This window comes from Labrus bergylta, chromosome 14 (genome assembly GCF_963930695.1).
Source record: "Labrus bergylta chromosome 14, fLabBer1.1, whole genome shotgun sequence".
In the NCBI taxonomy this organism is placed as follows: Eukaryota; Metazoa; Chordata; class Actinopteri; order Labriformes; family Labridae; genus Labrus; species Labrus bergylta.
The window spans coordinates 23,584,082-23,605,031 of record NC_089208.1 but is presented as its reverse complement, the minus strand read 5'-3'; the positions used below and the strand labels follow the sequence as shown (position 1 = coordinate 23,605,031).

At 43.0% G+C, this 20,950-nt stretch overlaps 1 protein-coding gene across 2 annotated transcripts; it reads right to left on the bottom strand.

Moving 5' to 3' along the window:
- Positions 1–1,053: 1,053 nt before the first annotated feature.
- ints2 (integrator complex subunit 2) lies at positions 1,054–20,668 on the bottom strand. Of its 2 annotated transcripts, none has more exons than XM_020631232.3 (25): positions 20,368–20,668; positions 19,350–19,658; positions 18,385–18,523; positions 17,677–17,779; positions 16,354–16,467; positions 14,900–15,030; positions 13,406–13,576; positions 12,508–12,728; positions 12,258–12,383; positions 12,027–12,098; positions 11,524–11,638; positions 10,979–11,047; positions 10,424–10,558; positions 10,145–10,321; positions 9,608–9,722; positions 8,810–8,914; positions 7,996–8,160; positions 7,185–7,386; positions 5,461–5,586; positions 4,759–4,960; positions 4,051–4,332; positions 3,339–3,446; positions 3,081–3,186; positions 2,375–2,551; positions 1,054–1,755 (listed from the first exon to the last, which is right to left on the bottom strand). In XM_020631232.3, exons 2-25 carry the CDS (start codon positions 19,640–19,642, stop codon positions 1,574–1,576), a joined length of 3,636 nt encoding a protein of 1,211 aa, XP_020486888.1. In that variant the 5' UTR covers positions 19,643–19,658; positions 20,368–20,668; the 3' UTR covers positions 1,054–1,573. The 2 variants fall into 2 exon arrangements, with proteins under 2 accessions (XP_020486888.1, XP_020486887.1); XM_020631231.3 differs by lacking the exon at positions 20,368–20,668 and adding an exon at positions 20,032–20,182.
- Between the last annotated feature and the right edge of the window lie 282 nt (positions 20,669–20,950).

The window sequence follows — 20,950 nt, the reverse complement described above, 5'->3', positions numbered from 1 at the left end:
CTCAACTCTATTTGAGTGTATTGTAATAAATCCATGAACTAGGTCTAGTAACTGGCCCTTTCTCTTAATGCAGACTAATTCTGTGCATGTAGGTTTGTAAGTAGATCATTATTCTTGTAAAATGTTTTCCTGCCTCAGTCATCGTTAGCTGTGGGCCGATATTTATGGTGTTGTATAGTAAATGTTTACTGATTGATATGTGAGAGCATAGAATAACACCCTCTGAGCGGTCTGTTGTTGTTGTTTGGTGCTGTCCATGGTGCTGATTTCAAGATGTCACCGTGATACTGACTAAGTCCTCACACTGTTTGAGTATGAACCATGAAGTTTAAAGTGTTTTGAGACTACACAAGCTTTTTCAGCTAATTAACCAATCATGGCTGATTGATCGGGTGCAGCCATGATTGGACATAAGGAGTGACCCTTCCTGAGGTTCCTGACCCTTCATGTTTTCCCTGTGATAAGTCAATAAAGTATCCACCTTTGACTATTCATTTTCTGGACTTGTAAACCTTACACAGGTTGGCACACAATCAAATATAGACAAAAAAATATCTAATAGTTGTTTTTAATATAAGTCCCGCCTCTGACGGGGCAGATATCCAATCACAATTTAGGATTTTAGGTGTGGCCAATCAGATCTCTAGGGGCAGTCCTTGCCCGCTCTCTGAACATACCCCTGTTCTTAGGTGACGAGGTGTTTTAGTTAAACTGAAATAAATACATAAAAATAAATAAATTAGTGGTAAAAACTACATGTTTTAGAAGAATGTTTACAGAGACATTATCTTTATTTACTTAGTAAAATTGAATGTACTGTATATCATAATATTCAAGAACCAGAGGACGAGTCAGAAAAATCAGAATATTTCCATTCAAATAAATAATATGGACAATGTCATATTTTATCATCTTTAAATGTAAAAATTAACATGATACCGTCAAAAGGTTAGTTGTTTTAATGAAATGATGTGAAGGACTTACCTGCTGAACTGCACTGTCAGTATACTGACTCATGACTTATTCATTACACATCATTTTACACCTCCAAAGTTGTTGTTTTTTTGTTTTATTACAAACAAATACAGTACAAAAGCTCTACATATTATTAGAAGGCATCATTTCCTTTTTTTAATCGGCTGATGAAAAGGTCGACGTGTAGCTCTTAGAAAAATATGCCTTGAGGTCAAGAAAATGGACCCCTCAATCATTTTTAATATTTTACTTTCTACAAACGGAGCCCATTATTAACCTACGTTTTCTAATTCAATAGCGAAATTCTTTATTTACAGAGCGTCAGAAACGAGCCTGATGGAGGTCAGTGCGCGACCTCTGCCCGGACTTAAGAGCCCAGATTGAGTATCCTGTACAGCATGTGGTCGATGAGCACATTATGAGCGTTACACCGTTCATGGTCTGAAGACACGAGGCGACACGACTCAGAGTCTGTGTGTTGAACATGAGTAGATGTGTGTTGAATGTAGCCCTCTCTCAGGAGTGTTAATGTCGGTCAGTGGAAGGCTTTGATTTGTTGAAAATGTAACTCTGCTCCTTTATAACAATCCCCTCTGCTCTATAGTCCGTGGAGGGTGGAGCTGATGATGTCCATGAAGGTGGCCTCTACGCAGTAGCAAAGCTGGACGTCCGGGTCCGCTCCGCCCAGCTCCTCTGCCGTCCTCTGGGGTAACGTGAGCTTGGATGATGCTCCTCCTGACGCCACGGCTCCCTGCGGCTTCTCCTTCAAATACTGTAGGCCTGAGGCAGCAGGAAGGATAAACTTCTTATTCATGTTACCGCTTAAACATTCATCATTCTTTTTAAGTATATCCTTTTTTTTTTTTTTTTTTTAAGATTTATTTTTGTGCCTTTAATGGAGAGGTAGGGCAGTGGATAGAGTTGGAAATCAGGGAGAGAGAGAGTAAGGAATGAAATGCGGGAAAGTAACCAGCGCCCCTTTAAGTATACTCTTATGATCTGCATTTCAAAGTGTGATTCATCTAGCTGATCTGCATTTTGTATTTGTTGGCAGTTTCTAAACCGTTCATGCACATGGTGTCATGGTGAGTAATACATAATAAATAAATGGGCACTTTTCAGAATCTACCCACTTTGTACATAATCTCTAGTCTGGAAGAGTTTATTTATTGGATAGGACAGCTGAGGAGAGACAGGAAATGTTGGGTGGAGAGGGTGGGGGGGTGACAAACATGGCAAACCCACGGCCGCTATGATGAGGATTGCAGCCTCTGTACATGGGGAGTGCCCTTTCACATATTGTTATAAAGCCTCATTGATTGTTTGATTTCTCTGTTTCAAACATGTTAAAATCAAACAAAGAAAAGCTGTAATTAACAAATTAACAAACAGCACTTACGAGCGACGAGAGGGTCGACGTCCCGGGCTTTGGTGGCGACGTCCGATGCACAGACTTGGCCCACTTGCACTAACAGAGCGGCCACATCATCATAGAGAGGAGGGAACGCCTGGCAGAACGCCACCAGACACGGCAGGATGGGCATGAAGAAGGAGAAACGCTTGGCCCGAGTCAGCACTAAAAGACAAAACACACTGTGAGGCAAGTACACACAAGAGTGACATAAACAACCACACAGGCCAATAGGCTGATGCAAACGGTACAGGATGATGTAATAACAGCCAGAGTCCAGAGGATGGCAGCCCAATAAAGGGAAACAATATCAGGACATGCTGTCAGAAAAACCTCATCTAATATATAAGCTTAGTTCCTCTCTTTCTTTCCTCAGTGATAAATCAAATGATGCAGTTTTATTTATTGTAATAATAATGTTGCTGAGTATCATGTTAATGAAGGAGGAATGAAGAAACTAGACGGTTCCATAAGTTACCATTAACCGAAGATTAAAGGTTTAATATTTTACAGTAAAATATCTACATTATTTAAGTCATATAATTTTGTTGTTGAGTACTTACATTACCGTTATTATTTCCAACAGTTATCAAAGCCAGAGAAATCTGTAATTTTATAGTTGTAACGGGACGTGTCTTGTCGACGCGGCCGCCATGACAGACACAACATATTTATCGTAAAAGAGTCCACCGACCTGTGAGGAGGGTCCCCATGACACTGATCGCCAACCTGGCAACACTGAGAGACTTGGGCAGGGCGTACTGTGTACACAAGTATGACAACAGCTGGATGGCAAAGATCTGCAGAGAAACATGTTCACATCTTCTTTAAAAAAAACACACACACCAGTGTAAAGAGATACTTTGGCACAAGATGAGGGCGAGTCTATGATTGAAAGCCAGGAATAAAAGAGGAGATGAGAGAGGAGGGTAGTGGAGCAGGGAGGGCTCACCTGCTTCTCCAGCTGGGGCTGGGCCAGCAGCTCTGGGATGAAGTCCAGACAGATATGGATGGAGGGGATGCCTGCCACAGTGAGAGGCAGCAGAGCTTGAGGGTAACCCTGACAGAAAAGAGTAAAGGGGTAGATACAGGAAATTAATATCTTATATAAAACCCAAAAATGATAAGAACGAGTTAAGAAAACAATCATGTAACAATGTCAGTGCGTTACATTAAACTAGTGCGCTGAATGCAAACAGCAGCTTGTGCTTGGACGAGGGCGGATTAGTGTGAAAGAGGAGGGATTGGTTTGATGAAGTCCACCATATGGCCGGCTGTTACTCGTGGGAGAGCTGCAACCACTCACCACTAAAGCCATGGCAGAATGTGATGACTAATGGGGTCAGCATGACTTGGCTTTTTTTTCGAAAAACTGACTGGAAGGTATTTTCAGCCATATGGCACTATCAACTCAACTACTCACAAAAAGGGCATTTGCATGATATCATTACTTTCTAATGGTGAAACTTGGGAGAGATGCAAGACAATGTAGTCATGCATGAATGTCAGAGAGGCTGTGATAAACACCAAAGGGTCAAGAACCACACCAGACCCTCTTGGTCCTGGATCTAGCCTCGTTAAAAAAAAAACACTCTCTTTGATATCTCTGACTCTCTAAAGCTGCCAGCCTTCACACTGTCTCAATCTTGTCCTCACTGAGTTACCTGAAAGTGCACCAACTTGGCAATATTTGGGTCGGCGATGAACATCTGATGCAGCAGACAGCAGATGAGACACTGCACCTCCCTAAGGTCGCTGAGCAGGCATCCCTCAGGCTCTCCGTTTTCCATGCTCCCCGTGGCTCTTGGCCCCAGGCTCCCCTGTTTGGATCTCCCTGGAACGGGGCCCCTGATGCTCCTCAGCAGGCTCTCCGTGTTGGCCCCCAGCTGCTGCTCTTCAGAGGTCGGCAAACACACCTCCAGGAGGATCTGGACTGCGGCACTGTCCTGGGGTCAGAGAGAAACGAATGATTACAATGAATCATAAGTGTGAAATGTAATCTCTTACATGTTTTTTGGTATAATTGAATGCCGGATTACTTCTGGTTTCATTCTATACCAAACCCTCATGCAGTGAAATGGATGCCGTTTCATATAAATGTTTTGCTCATGTCATTTGTTATCTAAATTAAGGTTGTAGGCACAAGTTGCATCCCACCTAGAGTGACCTAGACTAACTATGAGCAATAAAATAGCTCTGTAGTGTCTGTGTTATGACTTTAAAACGTTTGGCAACATCAAATCCGTAAACCAGAAGAAGTTCCTCTCAGGAACAGTATTTGTCGCAGCAGCAGCCAACATGAAGGTGGGCTGAGATTTAAAAATGTTTTTAAGTTTTTTATATAGTAGTACTGTGTCTGTTGATTAAAATACCTGTGCAGCTAGAAGGGCGTTCTTCAGCTCCTCCCTGGTGACCTCAGGTGTCTCCGGCTGCCCTGGAGCGCCCAGGTTTGAGACGGTTAGGCTCTGACGATCGAAGTCGGCCGTCTCCTTCAGGTGACAGTGAAGATAAGCTTTTGAGGCCAGCAGGTAGCCATTCAGCATGTGGAGGACAATGTCCATCAAAGGGGGACATCTGGAAAAAAATAAAATCTGTCATTTTGTTTGCTGAGCTCTGGGGTCTTGCGGGGGGCAAGAGAAGTCCTTAAAACCTATATACAGGAAAACCTGCCCCCACAGGGGCTTCAGTTCTTTAAGCATCATGATTGGAAATACATATACTTGTTGTGTACAAACAATATACGTTTACATTTTTTAAAAATCCCTTAAATCATGAAAATAAAAGTGTTTTAAAGTTGACTATGTCTCATAGTGTCTTCAGTTATTATTCCTGTAGTTCCCAAAAATAACCGCAGTCAACTGTGTGGGAAGATTTGGTTCAAAATTGGTTATCTGCGTATGTCTTCACAGATTGTACTCATGCAGCCAAAAACGTATGTCCACAGGGATCTACAGACCACCTACACACTCCACCAAACGTGTGAACAAGTCTGTGTGTAACAAAAACAGCCTGTGTGACGCAGAAACTGAACTGTGCGTCCATGTACGTTGGTTAACAATCTGCCCTGTAGTTACCTGTACACCCTCTGATCACAGCGCAGCACGATGAGAGGGTCCACCATCAGGTCGTTCTGGGTGTATGTATGCTGCCGGAGCAGCTTGGCTGACTGCTGGAGGGCGTTTACCGTCATCACCCACAACCTGCAACACAGACGCATCACTTTAACATTTACCACACTATTTACTCGGTAGTGACATGAAAGGTTGAAGCTTTATCCTTTGCAGCCTCAAAGATCAAAAAACCTAATTCAAAGTGGAGATGTCACACATTAGTGAAGTCTAATATTTAATATATCAAGATGATTAACTGCCCACCTGATTACACAATGGATTTACTCTATTGAAAGAAAAAATTAAATGCGACTAAAACGTAACTTGAGACACCTTAGGAGGGGTTCAGTGAGTTCAGTATTTCAGTTTAACATAAATGAGCCTGTGGCAGCATTCCTCATTCATCTTATCAGAGCATAACTAAACTATAAACAGCAGGGTACTCCTGGAGATCTTAGCCTTCCTGCTGCTTGCATCAATCACTAGATCTGTGTGAAATTTGGCACTCGTGCCCTTCTCCAACAGATGATCCACCAGAGGCTCAGGTCCAGCCCTATGCATCATTCAATACTACGAGAGGGAGTGGGGGCAACGAGAAGGAGGAGGCATCAATCCCTTACATCTCCTCCTCATGGAGTCTTCCTCAGTTGTGCCGCCCTGAGCTCTTCTTGTTACAGTTCTCGTTCAGATCGATGGCATGTCGGCTCAGAGCTTTAGTAACTATGCTTCTGTGGACCCCAGGGCACAGTGAGGGTCACCCCCTCTCCTGTCTGCAGAGTTCAAACACACTGACAAGAGTCACCCGGTTCAATACCTCTGATCTATTCACACAATAATCACTGAACAAGCAGCCCGGGGTCAAGGGCAACAAGTCTTGTTCCACAGCTCTTCCTTTAATCCGTTTACTCGGTCTCACAGGAAATCTACCCAGTCTTGAGGGAGGCAACGCCGAGTCAAGTGATACAGGAAGTGAAACCAACTGAAATATAATCAGCTAGAAATCATTTTATATTATAAAGTACATCTTTAAAAGGCAATTGTCCCCGTCTGTAACTTTGTGTTTTAGCTGCTAACTGTCTCGGCCAGGTCTCCCTTGGAAAATAATAATATTAATAAAAGGTAAAAGGTCACATATTATGCTAAGTCCACTTCACCATGTTTCTCTAACACTATTATGTGTCTCTAGTCTGTCTACAAACCCCCCAGTGATGAGAAAAGTCCATCCTCTCCGTGTTTTGCCTGCTCCACTTTTCAGAATATGTGTGCTCAAACAGGCCGTTTGGAGATTTTCCCTTCATGACATCACAAAGGGCAGTAACCCCTCCCCCAGGTGGGTGTCACTCCCACAGCTAGGTGTTTGTTCTGCCCTGAGTCTGCCTTCTCACCATAAACAATAGGATATGGACCGAGAAAGCCAGAGACACCCAAGCCCTTCCAGAGAGGGGGCGTGGTCAGACACAGCTCATTTACATTTAAAGCTACAGACACAGAAACAGCCTGTTCTGAACAGGACTGAAATAGAGGGGTTTATAGGCATGATCAAATACAGGATCAGAAATGTCACAATGTCAACAAATTTAATATCCTTATACTACAGTGTATAACTCCAAAATGAACTTCAATTGTATGCTCACTAGACGCTGTCACAGTAGTATTCTCTATCTCTATTCTCGGTCCAGAGCATGTACCTGCGGGGCATCACGGTGTTGAGTCCGATCCAGAGCTTGTTAAGGGTCTGCAGTATTCGTCGAGGCACGGCGGGCTCCAGCAGCAGAGCCATACTGGCTGTGAGGGCCTCCGCATACGGGATCAGGTCTCCAGGGGACAGCAGGGTTAAGTGCTCCAGGATCCGCATTAGCCTGGGACTACTGGATGGTAACTTCTGGAAGGCTGTGAAGCGGGGGAGAAAAAGATGATTAAATATTTAAAGTCATGAGTTGAGGAGTGTTGTTATGTTGCCATAAGTAAACCAAATGTGCACACCACCAGAACTACCAACTACCAGACGAGATCATTTTCTATCCTTACTATATTTTCCTTTTCATTAATAATTAATTTATTGACCTTCTTGTAAGAAGTTTGTAATTCAAGCGTGAGCATTTAAATGCCCCCTGGATGCATTTCAACCACACAGTTGTGTTTATGTACATAAACTAAAAAATATAATGTGTTTAAAAGGTGTGTGTTTGGTGCTTTAGGCTCCATAATGGTGTGTCCAAATGATTATCTGGAGAACTTTTGCTGTTTTCAAGGATGTTTATTAAGGAGAAGCCAATTACAGCATAATCCTCTAAACCGCTGAAGGATTAAGCACTGATACGGGGTTTCTGTTAGGGAAAAGCTTCCACCTGTAAATGTATTACACAACATTAAGATCTCTTAATGTTAAGGGACTGATTTCACTACTCAGGTACACATTGCATAAGATTGGTATCACAGATGCTGCTTTATATCAAGAGAGAGATCTTTGTAGTGTCCCCTTACTCCCACCCTCCTTACCCTGGTGGAGCTGGCTCTGGGTGTATCTGCAGGTGTTGCTGGGGAGCATCATCTTCCTCAGTAGAGGCAGAGTACCAGTCACTTCCTCCTCGCACACCCAGTCCTCCACCAGACACAGGTGGGGGAAGTTGGTTGCCAGCAGTCTCAGGAGGGCAGAGTGCAGACCTGGAATGAGAAAGAGAGAGCGAGAGGGAGACGGTTATTTTTTAAGTTTACAACCCATAAAAAATGTCTGGTGTTATGCATCGCTTTCCCCCCAATCACACAAGTAGTCCCTTTAAAAAGTAACAAGGCAAACCTTCTCTATTCTTTTACAGCTGAATCCGAGTCAAATCTTTGTACTGAATAGTCAAATATGAAACATTTCTGTGTTTAAAGACATCATTCATAAGGATCTTGTTTGTCAGAGAGCTGAGCTTAGTTAGAAGCAGAAGAGAAAACGTGACCCTCTGAGAAAGACTGATTCACGTTTTATTAAGTGTTATTACCGATACGAACTTTGCCTGTTCTCAAGGGTCATTTTAAGACTTAATAAGTTTCTTTCAGTCGGCACTGTTAGTGCAGACTGACAAAATGTGCTTGACTCTGAGTGATCTACTTGAATGACTAGAAGCATCGACTTTAAAGGAGCAATATGTATCTCTGACCCCTAGTGTTTAAAATGGGTACTGCAGTCCACATTCAAAACATTGCAGAGAGCTGTCTCCCTCCGCCCCCTCCTTGCCATGTGGTGGCCTCTGAAGTATACAACACTACATTAATACATTAAAACTTGGATATAAAGATGTAACCAAACATTACGTCCATAACTTACCTCCTAGCTCCTGCTGCAGACCCTGGGCCTGAGTAACCAAGTACTTAATGGGGATCTGGTCCATCAGAGCTGCTGAGTAGGACTTTGGCTTCCTCTGCATCAGGGCTATGATAAAAGAGACAAAGGTGTGAGTGAAGCAAAGAGACAATGAAGAGGGTGACAACATTAAGTAAAAAAAGGACACGACAGAGCATGAGTGTTTTTAAGGACGCCCAAGCTGCTGTGGCGATCTTTTAGAGGAGCAGAGGTGATTTTTCATTGACGTGGGTTCATTACCACTGCTGATGGGCTTCATTACTCCTTCCTTGAAGGCTGCGGGAGCACTTGGGTAAACAGAGCAATTAAAGAGATGGGCATAAACCCTCACATAAATCTGGCCTAATGAAGGGCAAGAGGAGAGCTCGTCATGGGAGAGAATAAACACTGACTAGGCTAACTGCTAATGCTCAGTCTAACCTACAGCTGTCCTAGTTAGCTCAGCCTCGGCAGCAATTGTGCTTGGCTCTTTGTCAGCCGTCCCAATTTATTCTTAAATAAGTGGCCAACGTTCAAAAAAAAGGGATGAATGACTTCACATCCAGAGAGCATCTCCTAGAACTTAACAGAGGACAAAAAGCTGCCTCTCTCCTCTAACCGCCTGACTAATTCACTCAGTCGCAAATACAACGCCTCCGTTCAGTGGAGGAGATGACAATGGATAGCACTTTAGACAGGCAGTTGATGAGAAAATAAGAAATGGAGAGAAAGTGAGCCAAAAGCCCAGAGTTATACAAAACACATTTATTGTCTTGTACACACCCAGCTGTTTGGTGCTCGCCAGCAAGTTCTCCTCATAAGACAGGATGTAGTACAGGATAAGGAGCTGGGTGGTGATGGAGTAGCGTTGTCGTCCTCCTCGGCTAGCCTCCCCTTGCTAACCGAATGAGAAAGAGAGAAGCGGAGAGAACTCAAGAGGTCAGAGAAGATCAGCTTAAAGGAGCCCTGAAACATCAGTGAGCAATGGATATCGATCATTCTTAAAAACCTGGTTAACTTCTTGGCAATGGGATGCTGTTTTATTTCCATGTCATTCTAAAACGCTGTTATGAATAAGACATATCTTTTCTTAAAAAATAATTTCTTATCAAGTGTAGGAAAAATGAAATTCAACAATTCACTGATAAAATAAAAGATTTCAGTCAATCAATACTTTTGATGTCAGACACAACATCCCAGATTTTACAGTCGATTAAATGATTTATGATAAAAGTCTGCTATCTGTCTGGGTGTTCTGCATCCTGCTCAGAGTAGAGTTCAGGTTTTTGTATTTTCTGTGAAGTGCTGAGGCTGACTCACCCCAGCAGAGCTCTGGAAGACATTGAGGATCTCCTGCTCAGTGATTGGCTGGTTGGTGGCCTCTGGGTTGGCTTTGGACGCTGGAGTGAGGATGGAGTTGATATAGACGTCGATGAGAGGAATCAGCTGGGTGTGAATGGGGGTGGTGGTCTCACAGAGCTGTCGATAGATCCAATCCTGCAAGACGCACACAAGGAGAGCGCCACAGGGCAAAATTAATACTTCAAACAGTCAAAAACACACTCAGCAGTTATTTCTCATGAAATGCACAGGCCCTACCTTGATGGACACTTTGTGCTTGGTAAAGGATCGGCTCCGGAGCAGCTGGTAAATGCAGTGAATGGGGAGGAACCCGGTGATGGTTGCACTTAGATTGTTGGTCACTGCCACTCTCACTGCATGTGCCGTCACCACCTACACACCAGAAAAAAGTGATCCAAAAAGCAACATTAGAAAAAAAGAAAAAAAAACACCTACACATTCAGAACAGTTCAAAGTCACAAAAGTGAGAATGTGAACAACTTAATTTAAATTTAATTTATATTTGGGTCTTTCAATGAGCTGCAAGTGTTGCAATTCTGGGGTGGCTGTGGCTCAGTTGGTCGTATCTCAACCAGAAGGCCGGGGGTTCAATCCCCAGCTCCTGCTGCTTTGTCAGCGGCATATGAATGTGGATGAATGGGATAAGTTACTTCTTATGGTCACTTTACTTAGAAATCATCAGTGTGTGAATGTGTAGGTGTGACATGCAGTGTAAAAGCACTTTAAGTGGTCAGAAGACTAAAAAAGCGCTACGCAAGCTCAAGTCCACTTCCCAAGTCCAAATGTACATACCTGTTCTGTGAAGATCTCCTGTGTGAAGATGGTTTTCATTTTGCTCAGCGAGCTGGGCTTGATGGCAATCTGTGATTGAACACGGGCAAGAAAAAGGAGGAGAACATCAACAATGGTGGGTCTACTGTGAGTGAAAACAACCTGAAGGCAACAGAGCTGCATTCTGTTAATCTTCCATTTCATACTTTATAAGAAAATTCTACATGGCAGGCTCAACGTTGAATTGAGAGGATTGCCCTGGGGGAGGAAACAAACGGGCTCTAAATCCAATTACATTATACATCTTAGTGGAAAATACACCGAGACAGGGAAACTACTTAGTACACAGGCAGGAACAATAGTGCACTTAATAAGTCATAAAACAACAAATTGGCCACAGGGTATAGAGTGTCTTTGTAGATATGTGCATGCTGCAATGTTTCATCAGGGATACAGTCTTTATGTGAGCCACTGCTGCTGCAGAGGAGGAGTGGGGCCAGCAGCTGGTCAGCCAGACTGATGTATTGATCACCCCCTCCTTCCCTCCCTCCCACCTACCACCTTACCTTCATCCCCAAAGTAGAGCACACCAACTCGATAATGGAGCTGAGCTGGTTGCTATGGAAATACATGGCAACCAGTAATAGCATTTCTCCAAAAGAAGCAGATACGCCCGCAGCACTGTAAGGAGGACACACATATGCATGCAGGGCGAGTGAAAAAACACAGACTTGTCATCAATCCTGCATCCTACAGGACAGAAACTGAATACACTGATGATGCTGGTCGCATTAGCCTACACACACATACATGCACACAGACGAACACAAAAGCCTTCAATTACTGTGCCCCTTTAGTCACCGATAAAGTCTTTTGAGCCTCTGAGATGATTTATGCGTTTGTGGAATTAAATCAAACAGTTAATTAATTTTAACACACAGTATACAAACAGTCTGCTAAGTTTATTACCCCCTATTCAATCAAAGAAAAAACCTATCATACAGGGCTTTCACACTTGCAGAAAACTTCTGAAAATGCTTCATTATCATCATAATGTAGATTCTCTTACCTCTCAAAATATTCCTCCTCTTTGATCATCCAGCTGAGCCACATGACCATCAGCTGTTCCTGCTCTGGAGTGCTGAACACACACACACACACAAAGAGAATAACGTCCACTCTAAGGAACTAAACGGCAGTATCAAATGCAGAGGTTTGGCATACAACTCTAACTTTAAGTCCTCTGTTAGTGGAATAAGGCTTGTGATCCCAAGGAGATGCTAAGACCAGCTTTACGTACCTGACCAGAGTGGGGAAGGCCAGCAGCTTGCAGAATGACAGAGAGACAAAGCGAACACCTGCAGGAGTGGCTGGAGGCCGGCTGGTCATCAACTGCAAGAGCTGCTCGGCCTCTTCATCTGTAGGTCTGCGAGGAATCACACTGATTATATTATCATCGTCATCTTATTAACAAAACCGAATAGACACTCAAATATCAGATTTATAATTACATAACCTTCAAATATCAGGAGGGCTGATCTGTGACCTACCTGAGGCCTGCTATGCCCATGAGGGCACAGTAGAGTCGGAGCAGAGCGCTGGCCTTCACCACGTGCTCCTCCCTGAGTCCAGAGTACCCCGAGCCACCGTCCACTTCCATACCGTTGTCATTAGGTACGTGGGTGCTACGTGAGCGGGGCAGGATGGCGACCAGCTCCAACAGCAGCTGTCTGCGCATCTGCCACAGCACTGAGCTGCTTTCTCGCTTTCTCTGAGAGGGAACAAGGGAAAGTTAGAAGTCAACTGCTTCCATACCAGTGCTTACATTAGGACTCCAACCAGTCAGGGTTTATGTACGGTAAATGCAGAATGACGCTATTTATTTTAGGTTTGCACATATAACCTATTAATTGTGCTTTATTTTCTAACTTATTTCAGTTTGTGTAACAAACACATGATCACATCAGGTGATCCTCATAGGAGGAGTCTCATTGATGATAAAGTATCACAACAATCATAATAAACTAAGACTGCATGACATCATCTGCAGCAAGCAGCTGCAGATAAATAAAACAAAGGCATAAGAAGCTTCAGTTCTGACATGAGCAATGCATCTCAGTCACAGCCTTATCGTGGGGGACATGAGGACAGCTGACCTCTCTCTCTTGTGCATGTGGCAGTTTATATATACATTTAAAAACGTTCAGAAATATACTGCCCAGGTATCGTCTATGTGTGGGAAACACTCAATTTATGAACAAAAAAATAAACTTCTTTTCTGATAACTATATAAATATGTGTGAACATTTTTGCTTTGTCAATGTTTTGTTTTGTCCTCACGACTTCAGTTTTTAAATAAGGTCAGAATAAGGTTTAGGTCAGGGGGGAGCATGCACGTGTATGTAATCAAACAAGAATAAGGTATAGAGTAATCCCTTCGTCCCTCACCTGTTGTCCATTGCGAATGAACATGCTGAACCATGTGCGGACTTTGCTGTTGGTGCCCAGCAGTAGTCCGCTGACATAAGAGACCAGCGGACTAACTGCCTCGTCCGCTGTATCGGGTTTATAGTCCAGAGTCAGAGCCACACCCAAACCAGGCAGGTGACACTCCTCCACCTGGGAAATAAACAAAATCAACACAAATGATAGCATGATATTAATAAGGTCTTAATCATACTGACGTGTCACTAATCCCTGCAAGTTATGTGTTACTTTGACCCCTCTCAGGACATTTTAAATATGAGTATGAGTCCTGCTGACGCAACGGTGTAATATTGGTGTCCCACTCTGTTGTGTTTCGACATTGCAGAAGCACGGCGCAGCGTGAGCTCCACATAAACACAGTCAGACATTCACACACACAGCACTACACTCCGCAGCTGACTTTGCTGAAACAGTCACTTCTGTAACGCCTGCTCTGTTACTACCAGAGGGGGGGATCACTTGTAGTCACAGCAGTCTGAACAGGGCTAATGAGTGTAGTCGGAGTAAATCAAAACAATAAAGTCAAACTCTCTATGAAGCGTCAGAACCAGCTGATCATCCTCTCTTTATCAGTGTAGATGACACCTCCTGTTTGTCACACTATTTTCTTGGGGTAACTTGTTTCACTGTTAATATAAACATCTCTGTCCTACATCTTCTGTAGGATAGATGTAAGACAGAGATTGTCTTATCCATGTACGCCAGGCCTATTCAACTGGCAGCCAAGGGGCCAACTCCGGCCCGCAGATGACATCAGACTGGCCCGCCGATCATTTCTATTTACAAATAATAAATAAATAAATAATAAACAAGGGGGAAAACTTGTGAATGACTGTTTTGTTGCCTCTATTAAGTGTTAAAAACAGCAAAGCCCTCCTGTTTAATAGAACATCTTTGGTCCCGTGCTCGCAGCCTATCACAAGCTGGTGTTGTTGATGGGAAAAACGGCTTTCGCACAGTGTACTGCTGTGGTGGGCTTGCATGTCTAGCCCCCGGGTCCTTAGCGTTCTGAAAATTTGTCCCCTGAACGATATAGTTGAAAAGCCCTGATGTATTCCCTTTAAAGAGACAAGCATGGATAATGACTGTTAGACTACTTACCATTGAAGTAAAGATTAAATGCAAAATCATTTAAGACATACATTATAATAAATACTTTACTGTCACAAGTTATTTTTTATGCAACCATGTTTCTGCAAATTATTAGTCAACTTGTCAACAACCATCCTGAAACACAAACATCCTGAAATGAAAGCACTTCACAGCGAGTGATTAGAGGGTAAAACTGCACTAACAAGTTTCATGAATAATTAAAGAGTGAGAATTAATTCAGCAGTAACGTGTTCCCATCAGAATAAAGCAGCTTTGATGAACTCTGAGATTTAAGTGGACAAACTTTGGGTTAAATGTAGATGATGCTGTTTGTTTTGTATCCTGTGATAGTTTTTAACTGACCACCATGGCTCTGATGTTGAGGGCCTGTGAGGGGTTCATCTGACACAGCTGCCTCAGAGCTTCAGTCCGACGTCGACCACCGACACTCTCCTCGTCCTGACGCTCTCCATTCTTGATCAAACCTCGACAAACTGCAAAGACACAAAAGCTCATTCAGACGGTTTGTAACACCCTTAAAAATATACATTATGGGGCACCGGTAGCCTAGTGGTTAGTGCTCGCACCCCATGTGCAGAGGTTATAGTCCTCCAAGCGGGGGGCCTCGGTTCCGACCTGTGGCTCCTTTCCTGCATGTCATTCCCCACCCTTTCTTTCTCCACAATTTCTGACTCTATCCACTGATCTATGTCTAAATGAAGGCACAAAAAGCCCCAAAATAAACCTTAAAAAATAATCATTTACATTTGGACAACTGAATTTACTTAAATTAAGTTATCAATTCTTGAAATTGGTTCATTTTTATTAATTAATTTTCCTACGGCAAGATAACATAATTAAAACCCTTAATTTATTTTTCAATAAACAAAATAAATACTCTACAATCAATACATTTCTATTTGTGTGTCGCGTAAATCTTTTGATGTAAACCTTCTCTAAATCTTCATTTGTTCTGTTTATTCCTGATAGACTGTAACACTGCAGCAGTTCTGCATTATCTGGTTATGGTCAGGGCGAGTTCCTCCACAAAGACCCTGAACTGTAGAAGTATGACTTTCCTGTAAATAGGATTTAACAGCCAGCGGAGAGCATTTCAGCATCCTGATTTCATGTTCCTTCCCACAGCTGAAAGTTTAAAAGGACTGTCTGAAATAGTATTCGTTTCCATCTCTGCCACTCCTGGGTTATTCTGTACAGCCTAAAAGAGTGATAGGAGTCAAGTTTGGGGACCAGCTAAGGTTAAACATGACAAACCTTGATGCTTCCAGGCAGAGCCATTTCCAACACGACACCCTTTGATCAATTCATTTCACTTTCAATTCAACAAAACAAGGTATGTTCCTGTAACAAGGCCAAAAGGACTCCTTGATGTTGACTGCCATATAAAGCACATAAATGCTCTCAAAAGCTATTGACTTAGCTCTGGCCCTCTGTGTGATAAGGAGGCACTGGAGACAACGATAATGCATCTTTCATCTCTGAAAGCAAAGATGGTGCACTCTGTGAGCCAGAGCGAGACAATAATGTCCATCATCAATCAGAGACAAATACATGCACCCCTGAGGCCAGTGTGGCATGGCCAGAAGTAGAGCAGAGGCGACACAACTCAGGGAGAAAATATGTGATGGCTACTCAGTAACAATGTCTTTAAAATGATAGCTCAACTATCAGAGAAAGCTTCTGTAGGTTCTGCATTCCCCTAAACATATGTGAAGCTGGTACTGGCAATTAACAAACCCCTCTGTCTTGTATTATCAGCTGACAGCATGTGCAGTGTTATGAAACAGATGAAATACCTTCATTGAAGCTGTCAGGGACATTAGCGACCAACAGGCACAGGAACCAGTCTCCATTGCGGACATGAAGCAAAGCCTCTGCCACATCCACGATGGGCAGCAAGGAAGGCAGCTCTGAGGGAGAGAGAGAATAAACACACAGTGAAGACTTTCATCATTTGAGCAGAGAGTGTCTGCATCAGCAGCGAACAGACTACTCCGCCTCAAGCTGCCCAGAACACTCTGCCCTCCATGTCTTTCATCTCTCTCGGCCTCGCTCACAGTGTTGTGGTTTTGGCCATTTTTAAGAACTGCTTTACAAAGTTTAAAGGCTGTCATGCTGCTGTTCGCTCACCACAGAGTCATATGTCAGGCTTGTAGCTATTCTCAAACCCCAATGATATCACAATATATTTAGAAATGTGTACCTTATTTTTACAAAGTATTCAATTTTCTAGCAAGTTATAAACTGATATATTCAATTAATCTGAAAACTTGTGTCCAAATAATATTAGTTACAGTGTTTCCCACACATAGGCGATACTAAGGCGGGCTGCCCGGGTATATTTATGACCTCCCCGAGAGAGAGAGAGAGAGAGAGAGAGAGAGAGAGAGAGAGAGAGAGAGAGAGAGAGAAGGGAGAGAGAGAGAGAAAGGGAGAGAGAGAGAGACAGAGAGAGATAGAGAGAGAAGGGGATAGAGAGCGAGAGAGAGAGAGAGAGATAGAGAGAAGGGGAGAGAGGGAGAGAGCGAGAGAGAAGGGGAGAGAGAGAGAGACAGAGACAGAGAGAGAGAGAGACATAGAGAGAAGGGGAGAGAGAGAGAGAGAAGGGGAGAGAGAGAGACAGAGAGAGTGAGAGAGAGAGACAGAGAGAGAAGGGGAGAGAGCGAGAGAAGGGGAGAGAGAGAGACAGAGAGAGTGAGAGAGAGAGAGACATAGAGAGAAGGGGAGAGAGCGAGAGAAGGGGAGAGAGAGAGACAGAGAGAGTGAGAGAGAGAGAGACAGAGAGAGAAGGGGAGAGAGCGAGAGAGAAGGGGAGAGAGAGAGACAGAGACAGAGAGAGAGAGAGCGAGAGAGAAGTAGAGGTCCCCTTTACGTCATGTCAAAAGTGAGGCTTCTAAGCCTTCTGATGCATTTGTTTTAATAACGATGCTGTCCAGCACTCGTAGTTTAGGATGACTAAGCCTCCTCGTATGTGAATCACCAGATGTTATAACGGACCATGATAAGAGAATAGACAGGGAATCAAGCAGAATTGATATATATCCAAACCCAATATATAAAAAAAGCCTAAGCTAGAAAAAAAGCTTTGACCGAAAGACGAAATGAAATGAGTCGAGTACCTGCTTGTAAAATACAAAGGACATCAGCAACCTCTTCCAGGTACACAGGGCTTTCAAAGAGTTCGGACGACTTTAAGAAAAACTCTCCATTTGAGTCTGCCACCTGAGAAACACACGACTTGAATCAATCACATCAGGACATCATCATTGTGAGAGCAGCTGGACTGTTTTATTTCCTGAAATTTTACATTTTGATGCTTTCAATGAGGGGATGAGCTGCATGAAAAACTTGAGGATTCATTGATTCTCACACTACACAAATCAAATAATGAACAGAATTTGACTTTGTATGTCATATTGGTTCATGCACATCAGTGACAGACTGTAATCCTGGTTATTTAAATAAAGAACTCTGTGCTGACCTGTTTTTGTCATCCAATACCCAACTCTACAAGTAAGACATTTCTAAATATTCTGTATTTTGCACTTAAATGATTGAATGTTGAAAAACAGAGTTGTCAAGTACTAAGTTACTTAAGATATATATTCCAAGTCTCTATATGAAACAACAGGCAGCAACTTCATCTCCAGGTTTTATTAATGACATTATTTTGCCTTTTTCAGCACATATTCTTCATTGTCTTGTCATGGTGCAATTATTTTGATTTCATATAAAGAATAAAACCAGCATGTATAATTTAATCTAAGTTAGATCATGGTGTCAGTGTCCAATGATGTGCTGATTAATACTGGGACCTTTGACCTTACCTTGTTCATGATGGCCAGGAGTTCACTGAGGGTCAGACGGAGTCTCCTGAGGGGATCGCTGTGTTCAAACTCCAGCGTCAGACCATGCTGTAACTGTGACACCAGGATACTTTCTCCGTTGGACCCGCCTGCCTTGTGCCTGGAAGGGAAATGATGGAGCATTGTGATTATACTGGAGAAGGTCAAATACAGAATTTGATACCCAAGCTTCTGCACGGGCTTGAAGAGTGCCAATCCAATTCAAGTGTTTTAAAAAAGTAAGATCGTTTAACAGCTCTATGCCTTCATTACGTACCTAGCCTATATTGCCAAGACAAATTCATTCTTATTCTGAAGAAGAGTATTTTCTGGCAAAACAAGATGATATTTTTCACAAGGCAAAATAAATGATGTATTAGTCTGGTGCATGAGCAGTGGTGTAGTGGTGCCTGAAAGAGTGGCTATACTCTACATTTGTCCCAAAATGTATTTTTTAAGGGGCCAGTTCAGCAGAGGATAGACTGCCTCTGTTGTAAACAGTGACATGTCTAGTTCGCCTTAAACATTTTATAAGTGCACATGAACAATTCAACTTCAGAGCCACAGAAGAGGAGCAAATGTTGTAATTGCAACTGGCCGACAGACCACTACATAGTGATGCAATTTGATTTTGTTGTAACAAGTTACATAATGCATTGGTTTTGCAATTCAAGTACTCAGTTATTATTTACAACTGGGTGTACCCTATGGAGACTGAAAAATAAGTGGACATACTCCGTATACCTGTGTATACCCTGCACTACACCACTAAGTGTAATCATCAATACTGCATTAAGGAGAATATCAGGAGGTCTTCAGAGACTGGTGTTGGTAGAAGAACAACTCAACTCCAGAGCAATGCATATCTTGGTTAAAATCAGCTGCTTTTTAAGACATCATCATTACTGTACTGTAGTAATTATAATTTTACGTTGAAGTGGGTATACCTTAGCTGTTGCTCCTTTCGTGCATCCTGCTCCAAGTTATGAAAGTCCACAGACAGAAGAGCCACAATGGAGTTGACAGCTTCCACCCCAGAGAGCAGGCGGAGGATCAGTTTCTTGTCCTGAGCCCAGGACTGGCTCTGATCAGCCGGAGCACATAGAGCCATCCTCACCAGGCAGGGCAGCAGCAGCCTCAGCTCTGGGTCACTGAGAGCAGCCAGACGCACCACATCCACCTTCTGCATGGCTTCAAAGGCATAGGGGCTGACAAACTGCAGCCCTGCACTGTCTGCCATCTCTCTGCAGAAAAACCTTTGAGGGAACAGGCACAACATTTAAACAGACACATCTGATGCTGTTTAACGCTAAAGACGTGGACAGCCATCCAGTGTGTGTGTTGAGAAGATGAAATGATTTTAAACATGAAGCTGCAGAAACTTTACACAACTGACAGGAAACTTCAGTCACAAAGAAACAATGCATTCAACTCACAAAACACACGTTTTATACTTAATCTGTCAAGAAGTTTGGTTGGTCAGAAGCTCATAATATCAAAGTGGTTATTATCATAACAAGCAGCCAGTTAAGCCATGGGGAAGTGACACTGATGCTAGTTGTGCTAAAGTTAGCCGACACTTGTTATATTACTAAACTGTATCAAAATCATTACATAACGTTTACTTACATTGTATTAACTTGATTTAAAAATATATATCAGTCCATAAATAGCACTCGGAAATGTTTAATGGGTCACCCTCAGCGAAAGCAAGGAGCCGAGATAAAGCTGGCACTGCCTTCACAGCTAAGCTAACAACTGACTGGTCGAGGCTAGCTTTTATTTACTTTCCCGTTAGCTTCTCTTAGCATGCTAGTAGCCTAGCCTAGCTTAGCGAGTAGCCTAGCCTAGCCTATTTTAGCAAGTAGGCTAGGCTAACTAGTCAGACAATATTGCTTCCCTGGTCAGCCTCTGCTGGGTAAACAAGTCAATATAAATGAGTGAAATTGACGATAATAACCTTACCTCACTTATTAAGGTGATAAGTCTTTTAAAAAGAGAAAATGTCACCATGGAGGCATTCAGACCTCGGACTCGGGTGTGTGCCGACAACAGCTAACGTTATCATGGAGAGCTAAGACATAAAGAAGCTCGTCCTCTGTGCTAGCCTGTTGTCAGCAGATTCATACAAATGTCTTGGTATTTTTGTGCCTCCCTGTCTATTATGATTCCCGCATGGCCACTTGGGTCTTAGCTACTGAATCAGTGTGACAGTGAGGAGAGTGGTGTGTTGTCAGCAGCATGAAGCTCTGACACTGACTGGATGCAGCTCTGCAGCCCGGACTGTCTGCAGGCTGTGCTGACACATCGTGGGAATGAGTGTGATGCCTCTCAGTTACAGGACTGAATTAGTGACTACTGGGGGTAAAAGTTGCAGCAGCTGAACCAGACTAACAGAGTAAAAGAAAAGGGTAATCAAGTGATGCATAAAATAAGACCAATAACAACAATTTACACCACCTTTCACTAGATACAGGCAAGACAAGTTAACTGCTTGTGGCCCTAGACCAGTATAGGGGGCCCCTGAGGGCTCACAAACTTAAACCAA